This window comes from Chaetura pelagica, unplaced genomic scaffold (genome assembly GCF_000747805.2).
Source record: "Chaetura pelagica isolate M959 unplaced genomic scaffold, ChaPel_1.0 scaffold453, whole genome shotgun sequence".
Classification (NCBI taxonomy): Eukaryota; Metazoa; Chordata; class Aves; order Apodiformes; family Apodidae; genus Chaetura; species Chaetura pelagica.
This window is the reverse complement of record NW_009952879.1, coordinates 1,435,175-1,444,173: the sequence shown is the minus strand read 5'-3', so window position 1 is coordinate 1,444,173 and position 8,999 is coordinate 1,435,175. Positions and strand designations below refer to the sequence as shown.

Below are 8,999 nucleotides of genomic sequence, written 5' to 3'. Positions count from 1 at the left end.
GACACCCTGAGGATGGAGGCAGGAGTTTCTTCTGCAGGAGGAGGGCAGCCCTGGGTCCTGCTGGGTTGGTGAGATGGATATTAGAGGCTGCAGGTTGGTCCTTACCCAGCCACAGACCTGTTCTGTGACCTTGGGCTGGACATAGGACTGAGCGAGGGGCTGAACCCGAAGAGGAGCCATGTGGGAGCATGGGAGGCTTGTGGTCTGGATGAACTCAGGAAGATGGAGATCACAAGCTCTGACTCCATCTCTAACTGCACACAAAGCCATGCTGGGAGATGATCCTAAGCCCAGAGCAAGTGGATGGAATGGGAAACTGTGTTGCCCTTTTGCAGGTGCTTGTTGCAGCCTGGCACTCAAAATCCAGGTTCTCTTGGTCGGGCATCATCTTCCAGCCTCTGCAGGATCTAAAAATCTTCCTTTGTTTTGCTGGAGAAGCTTTCTAAGCAAAAATATTTCCCTGTGTCTTGTGGAGAGATCTTGGGACAACGTATCATCTTACACAGTACTTCAGTGTTTGCCCTTTGACCTGTGCCTGGGGGAGCTGCCCCCCTTTTCTCAAGGGCTTTTGAATATCAGCAGAGATGTTCATCATCCCGGGGCCTCAAGGAAGGTATTGATCATGTATGATGAATTGGTATGTGTCGTGCAGGAGGAATGATCAGTTAATGGATGAAAGATGTGAGAGCTCCTGCTTTCATCCCTGGTCGCTGTGGTTCCTCCTCCCCGGCATGAGGCTCTTCCTACCCTGGTGGTGTGGGAGGTGTAAAGGAGAGAGAGACAGATGGGCTGTGGGACAGCAGCCAGTGGGTGCTGGTGGCACCTTCCCCTAGGGAACACAGTCTGAGTCCTCGTGGGTGGCACTGCCAGAGCTGGAAGTTGGATTTTGGGGAATCAAAAATGGAAGGTGAAATGAAGTGACACTTTGATCTGTGGTGGTGAAACCAAGAGGACCTGGTGCAGCACATGACACAGGAGGGCCTCTTGACAGGATAAAGTCTTCCTCCAGTTTTCCACAAGTGCTCTGGAGATTAGATGACCTTTTTATCTTCAGTGCAGTCCCTGCAGCTCCAGCCAAACCTGTTACCACCATGGATTGAGCAGGGCAATGAAGGTGCTTCAGCAGTGCCTGCCAAACTCTTCCAATAATGGGATGTTCCTTCTGCACCCACCATTGGTGTCATTGCACCAACTGAAGCTGCTAACAAGCAGCTTGGGTAAAGATCTTCTGGTTTAAACTGTATTTTGCCTCTTTATACCAGTCTCCAAAGATCTTTTACTTTAAAGAAGCAAGTAACCTCCAAGGTTAAAATGTCACTTTATTTTAGCTTCCCAGCCTGGCCTGGTCGACACATCCCTGAGCAGTGGGTTAGCAGCAACACTCCAGCCACACGACATGGAGAAGTGCCACATGATATGGCCCATAGGGACCACGAGGCAGCTGGGTGGGTGCTTGAAGCACCAATACTAAAAATATCCTGGGGGGGTCGTTAAAATGTCACTTTATTTTAGCTTCCCAGCCTGGCCTGGTCGACACATCCCTGAGCAGTGGGTTAGCAGCAACACTCCAGCCACACGACATGGAGAAGTGCCACATGATATGGCCCATAGGGACCACGAGGCAGCTGGGTGGGTGCTTGAAGCACCAATACTAAAAATATCCATGGTGGGATCACTTGGGAGCTCTAGGTTTGGAGACAAAGCAAGGGAGGAGGTGATGCCCCATGCCTCTCAGTGACGTCACTCTTCCAGCCTGCAGGAGTTCTTGTAAACAGTGATTTATTAAATCTCTGTAACTTCACACACCCATGGAGAGCTCCCTTGGGTGCCAAGTTACTCCAAAGGGCTGCTTCTCATGGATTTTTTTCACCCCCAGTTTTTCCCCTATTTGACTGTTTTGGAAGAAAAGCACATTATTCCAAACATGATTAAGTAGTTTGGAAGAGGATTATGATGTTTTGGAACAACAGCCTCTTATTCCAGAATGAGATCAGTCACACAGGGGGTTAATAGGAAACAGCTATTTTGCTCCTCTGGGAAGGCTCCACCACCATGACCAACAGTTGGACAATGGGAGATGCTCCCACCACCCTCTGGTGCCTTCCTCCACCCCAGGTGTCCAAGGCTAGCTGGTGCTTTAGGGCTTAATCATTTAGAGATATAATTTAAATTCCCTCTGCACTTGACCCTGGGCTTCCTGTAGTGGTGAAGACCTCAGGGTCCTCTGTAGCATTTGCAACGGAAAGGCATTTCATGGGCTGAAAATTGAGCTGATTCACAAAGGGCTGTTGCCTTCAAGAGATGTTTGCTTCCCTGAAAACCTCTCCATTTATTTATTTCAGCAAAGGCTGGATCAAACCCCACGGGAGGCATCTGTGCTCCACAGCATCACTCTTCCCACCAGCTGTGGGGCCTTTGGCCACATTCACCATGGGCATCAGCATCGCCCGCAACGCTGCATCCTCCACAGCCATCCCACTTTGTGATTCAACAACCCAGAAACCATGGGCTTTCATAAGCCACAAATTATATTTTTTTCATCCTCTGATATGTATTTATGATGGAAAATTAGAGGGTTTCCTAAATTTTCATTTCCAAGCTGGGCTAAACACAGCTCAGGCAGTCAGCAAGGCTTATTTATTTCCAGCTCAAGCAGGAAAAAAAAACAACACAACTTCTTTCCTCGTGTTTCTATAATTTTCTTTTCTGTGCATATGCAAATTGCTGGTTTATTTGTGCAAGATTTATGCAGCTAAATGATGGGGAATTAGAGAGGCAATTCAGCACTTAGAAAGGAGAGAGACAATTGCTGCAATTTGCTCATGCCACGCGCTAATTCCTTCCGAAAACGCTTCTGCTGATTTATCTGCACCAAGCACCCATTTCTGCACCCCTAAGCAAGCTGGGGAAATTTTCTCCAGGGTCAATAATACTGCGAATGGTTTCTGTTTCTTTCTGCCTGTGCCATCACCTCCCTGTAATGCTTTATAGCAATTAGTAACAATAATGAAATATAGTTGTGATTTCTCAGTGCTGGGGAAACTCAGCCAGTGCTTGTGAATCAAGCACATTTTCTGGTGAAATTGGCCATTTAAGCACGTTGCTCAGGAAGCTTTAAATCCACCTCCATGGAGCCCTATGAGCTAAGCTCCACGGGGTGGGGGGGAAAGGCACTGTTGGAAGTGGACTTTTTTTTCCCTGTTTAATTTTTTGTTTCCTCTGCCAAAGCTGAACCTGCTCTGCCAGGTGATGCTCACAGGTTTGGGGGAACTTCTCACCCTGGTGCAAGCTTCCTTGCAAGCATCATCCTCACTGGTGCAATGAGATGTTGGCTTGCAAAGGCAGCAGCAGCAAGAACTGCGATATTTCCCTTGTTTTCCTCCTGGGTGAGGCTGACAGAGAAATCCCACAGGGCAGGGATCCAATTCCCAGAGACAGGATGGAGACAGGACATGGGGACCAAGATCCAGAGCCCCAGGAACTAACCTGGAGGTCCTGCAAAAGGACTTGTAGTTAAATGTCACAAGACAGCTGGTGCCCAGCACTGAGGAGGAAGGGAAGTGATTTAGGTTGGGCCATTATCAGAAAAACATGTGTGGAGGACGGGGCGATGGGAAGAGCAGCCGTTTTCTATTAGGATAAGAGTAGGTCAGGTGTAGTTAAAACTGGGTAAATGGAGCAGGAAATGTGGCTGTATATTACTCACCCAAGATATATTGCACACATTAGCTTTGTTTGATCGGGTTAGTCGGAGGTTCTGTGCTCAGAGTGCTGGTTTAGGGTGGCCAAATCCAGGCTTTGTACTCTATTAAAATAAATATATTGCTGGTGTTTAATAAAGTGGCCCAGTTTAAATGCGAAAGTCTGCGAGCGGGGTAGTCTGGGGTCTTAATGAATCCATGCCTACCACGGGCTTTTGAAGGTGGAAGGTGTGATATTAATATTGTTTACGTAGCAAAATAATTTATGAATATTCATTTAATGCTGTTACCGGCTTCCAATGTGTTTCTGCTCTTGGGAATTTTAATGGATTTTCTGTCCTGGCTGAGAGCTGCACGGGCTGGAGAGGCTTGGCTGCAAGTGCTTGTGTGCTGCCCCGTGCTGCAGAAACAGGGGAGAAATTCTGCATGAATTCCTGGGGGAGCAAGGCTGCTTGGAAATCTGTCAATACCAGCTGCCCTGGTTTTGCAGCAGGATTGGGAAAATGGACTTCTCTTTTCCCTACTAAAAAGCTCTGTGTAGTGCAGAGTCCGTTATTGGCACAGGGCAAGTGAAACCTGTTGGGGTTTTTTCTTGGTGCCTGAAGAGTTAAAAGTGAGTCTGAATGGAGAGAAGCAGAAAAGTGGAGAAGGAGCCACCAAGGGGGACAGTCATTTTGCACTAAAATTAACTTGCATTAGATGATCTGCTAAAAAATAATCCCCTTTATCTTGGCTCTATCCTATGCACCAGTTTTATCTGCATTTGATGACCCTCAGTTCTTGGACAAGCTCTTTATTGTGTCCCTGTGACTCCTTCCAAACCTCTGGGAGAAATACATCCTGATGAATGCATGCTTATGGCACCGTGGTGTCCCTGTTTCCCTGCAGTGATGGGAGGCTGAGTCTGGATCCACTCTTGGATCACACTAATTCCCTACCGGGGACATCCCAAATCCTGCTCTCTGGAGCTGAGCCTCTGCTGTAGCAGGGATGTTGCTGCACGAGCAAACAGAAAACCAAACCAAGTGTCCTGGCCGTGGGGGGTCTTTCCCAGCTCCCCCTTTCCCAGGCTGCCCTGGGGGGGATGCTCAGTGCCTCACCCTCAGCCCCCAGTACATCTGCAGGCAGTAAATCCCACCACAGCCACTGGGCCTTGGTTCCCTCTTTCCTTTCCACAAAGGTTTATTGTTTTGGTGTGACCTGTGTCGAGGAGCCCCCTGAGTTCCAGCCATAGATCTGTCCTTGCCAAGCCCTGGAGGGCAGCCGGGACCCCGGCGGGGTCAGCGGGAGGGTAGGTCATGGCTGGATGGCAATTATCCCCCAGGCTGGAAAAGCCAGGGCCAAGGCTGCCCCGTGACCTGAAGTCTTTTAAGAAAATCTTTGAAGGCTGCCAGGCCAGCCCAGCACTGCCTGTCCTCCCCTGGGCATCCTCTGCAAAAAAAAAATAAAATACTCCCTGCTTCTGCTTAATGTTTGGGTGCTTCCCATAGCAAATATGGAATGCTGTGCCCTGCCCCAGGCATCCCTTGGCTGGTGGGAATGTCCTTTGGCTCTGAAATGAGCATTTTCTGATGAATTCTGCTGTGCTCCAAGTCTGTGGGTTTGGTAGTTTCCCGTTTCCCAGCTCTGGGCATAGTATCATCATGGAATGGTCTGGGTTGGAAGGGACCTTGAAGACCATCTAGTCCCAATCTCCCTGCATGGACAGGGACACCTCCCACCAGACTAGGTTGCTCCAAGCCCCATCCAGCCTGCCCTTGGAACACTTTCAGGGATGAGGCAGCCACAGGTCCTCTGGGCAACCTGGACCAGCATCTCAACACCCTCTGCCTGCCCAAGCTACAAAATGGGGTTAAACATGAAAGAAACGGGCAAACTCTGGGTGTGCAAATCACTGGGCTTGTGATAAATGGGACATGAAGCAAGCCTTGATGGTGACAGGCAAAATAGAAGAAGGTGATTTGTATCCAGGACAGCTCAGGATGGAACAGCCAGGGAGGTGTCACTGTCCCCTATAGACGCAGCTACTCCAGGGGGCAGCCCCGACATGCTTCCTCCTGAGGCTCAGCAGCACTTGATTTATTTCATCTCCAAAAACCAGCAGCCCAATTCCCTCTCCCATCACCAGCAAACTCCATCCCCAAGATCAAGCATCAGGCCAGCCCCTTTGCGTGGCTCCAGGAGGATGGAGGCTGCTGGCTCCCATCAATCTGCTGAAATAAAACCCATGGGCAGAAGGTGTTAGTCTTGGGGGGGGAAGGAAGCTGTTGCCCTGGGGAGATGCCAGCATGTCCTGTCTGCATTAATGAAACACTTTCTTTCTGGTTAGGACGTGAAGGATGCTCATTGAAAATCAGGCTGCTATGGAAACCAAAGGTGTTTAGTCTTTTGGGAATGCTGATGGACGGAGGCAGGGAGAGGTGTGGGGAGGGGGGAGCAGCCTCTGCAGATGAGGCACATGAGCAAAACCTTGGATTCACTGTCACCTGAGGCTGCTCGTTGTGGGACAGGGGGTTGTCTCTTGACTGGATGCTTTTTCTGTCCCCAGGGGCCTCCTTGCCCTCAGCCTTGTCCTGTGGGAATGTGGCACGTGGATCCTCTTCATGAATTGGTGTTGTCCTACTAGTGAGCACGAGCACCTCAAACACAAGGTTCCCACTCCAAATGTAAGCATTTTCATTCACTTGTTCTCTTAGGCTGAAAGAGGACAGTGAGTAACATCCAAAGTTCTCCCAAGGAGGTGGGTTCTTTCAAGGTCTCCCCAAAATGTGCAGGTTAAAAAAAATCCTGGGAAAAGCTGTTAAACGCCTTGCAATAGCCAACACCTCACGTGCAGAGACTGTTTTCCTCTCCTCCTTTCTCTGATGAAATAATATTATTAGATTTAATGGTATCATGTCCTGATCTGCATGGCCTCATGTCCAGGGTGCCCTTGGTGGCTGAGATATTCCTGAGCAGAGCCCAACGTCCCCAGCAGGTCCTCACCCCTCTGCATTTAAAAAATGTAATTTTTTTTCCTAATTTTGTAATGATAGAAAAAAGAAAATAAATTAAACTGCTGTGAAAACCTCCACATTTTGAAAGAGGATGAAGGACCTCATCTGCTGGTGACCCCACCAGGGCTGTGCTTGTCCATGGGGTGGTTGGGAGGTCCCTGGGGCTGATTTCCCAAACCAAATTCTTAAATCACAGATGTGATAAAGTCACTTGGGGCACTCTCTAAACCAGCATGAGGCAAGAGTAAAGATTCCTAATCAGAAGGATTATTTTCTCTTTGGGAAGTGGGTCTCTCTGTGTGAGTTACCTCATTTCTAGATGGACGTACAGGGGGGTTTATAGACACATGTGCCCTTGTATCTGCTTGTGGTTAGTCTATAATGTAGAAACATATGGGCCCTCATGTACTTTTCCATGTATTCCTGTTATTTAGTCTACAAAAATAACTTGAGGGTTAACAATAATAGTAATCTGGAGGATGGTTTTGTTCACGCCAGATAAAATCCTGTGAACAAAGCAATTGGCATCATTTCACTTGCAAATTGAGCAGCGAAGCAAAATACCATTTATGAAACTGTAATTTATTCTTGGAAAATCAAGCACTTACAATGTCAGCTTGTCGCAGGTTAAGTTCCAGAAAAGGGGAAAAATTGATTAATGACAAACGTGACAACATTTCAGGGTAAATCATCACAGCCAAAGCCTTTGAGAAGCTGGTTTGCTCCCTGCACAAACTAGATTTTTATTTTTCCCTCCTGGGAACATTAAAGCAGCGATTGCTTCGGGGCTCTGTGACACCAGCTGCCACTGAGCCAGCAGCAGCAAGGGCTGGGGGGGCCCCTGCACCCCTTTGCCCTCATCCTAATCCTGGGGACTCCTCGCCACCTTCAGAAGCCAAAAAGCCAAGTCTGGCTGGTTATTTTCTTCCCCTGCCTCCAATTAGTCCATCCCTTAACGACCCTCTTCCTTGCAGATGTGCATATTCTTGTTTTTGTTCCTGTGCAACTAAAACTGGGCAATGTGGAGTAGCAAAGTCACCCATCTGTTGGGGATGTCTCTGGTGCCACCACAGTAGAGGCATCAAACCCCATCATCAGCTCCTCCAGAGAAACCACAGGAAATGCTCCATGACCTGATTCCTTGAATAAGGTCTTCCAAAGTTTCCTTCCTGCCCTGACTTATAGTCCCATCATTCTTGGCTCTCTTCCTTCTGAGCAGGAGATCTGACCCCAGCTCGCAGCCATGGCAGTTGCTGCCGTGGGGGTGGGAAGAAAAATAATAGTAGAATTTGGATGAGGGCAGAGCTGGTCAGAGTAAGTCAAGAGGTGGTTAGGATGTCTGGCCTCATCTCCTGGCACAGGGAAATTTCTAGACCACTTAGAGCTGTGAGTCCCAGCTTGGGGGGACACCCTTGACAGGCACATTCTGTCTGTATTAAGGGAAAGAATAGAAGGGGTTTTTAATCCCATTGATTTCTGCACCAGTGCCTCCTAAGGTCACACCCCAAGTGTTGGGTCTTCCCTGCTGACCAGGCTTTTGGTGGAGAAGGAGGAAATTCCTGATTTTCCAAATGAACCTTCAGATAAAGAAATTGTAAAGAAAATGTATCATTGGGGTGTGTGTGTGTGTGTGTGATGGCACCAGGACTTGTACCCAACACCCTGCAGAGACAGGGGGCTCCTTCAGGAGCATTTGGGGCTCACAGGGGGATGAGACCCCTCTTCAGTGGGCAGCTGTGATGACTTTGTAAGTGCTCAGCAAGAGGAGGGAAGCAGGGCCGAATCCAGCACCCTTTTCCTTTCCTCCAGCACTTCAAACACTGCAGGTTAGCCCTTTAGATAAGTGGTTCATGCAACGAGGATTCAACTCTGCCTTTTCCACCCTGGCTGTGTAGGTAACATCAAACATGGCAGGGCAGCCTGAGCAGAGGTGAGGTGGTGTTTGTTTTTTTTACCCCCCCATGAACTCACACTCCCTGCAAGGGGAAATTTGGGGCAGAAATGGCTATTTCCGTGGTGTCGCTCGTCTCCCCGCAGCGTGTGCCGAAGGCGACGGCAAAAACGGAGTTCATGACCCGAGGAGCTATTGCTGCCTGTAATAGTGTGTCGTGTATTAAGGGAGCATGTTTGAAACCACATTATATTATTAAAATTCATAGGAGTGATTTAGAGGGGTTTTTAAAAACAGCAGCTTGCCAATATAAATTGGCTTAGGAAAGTCAACTGTAATCCACCCTGGCCCAAATAATGACATTTCCTCCAATACATCCAAAAAGCTGAAAAGCAGAAAATAATATCCAGG

At 48.5% G+C, this 8,999-nt stretch overlaps 1 protein-coding gene across 1 annotated transcript in view; it reads right to left on the bottom strand.

The window, feature by feature from the left end:
• The window catches only part of PARP16 (poly (ADP-ribose) polymerase family, member 16), a 26,983-nt gene extending 18,214 nt beyond the window's left edge, over positions 1-8,769 (bottom strand). Inside the window, exons 1-2 of the mRNA XM_009995326.1 lie at positions 8,669-8,769; positions 7,006-7,012 (exon numbers count right to left, since the gene is read on the bottom strand). Of these exons, the coding sequence (XP_009993628.1) occupies positions 7,006-7,012; positions 8,669-8,769 (108 nt within the window). The remainder of the gene's footprint in view (positions 1-7,005; positions 7,013-8,668) is intronic.
• Between the last annotated feature and the right edge of the window lie 230 nt (positions 8,770-8,999).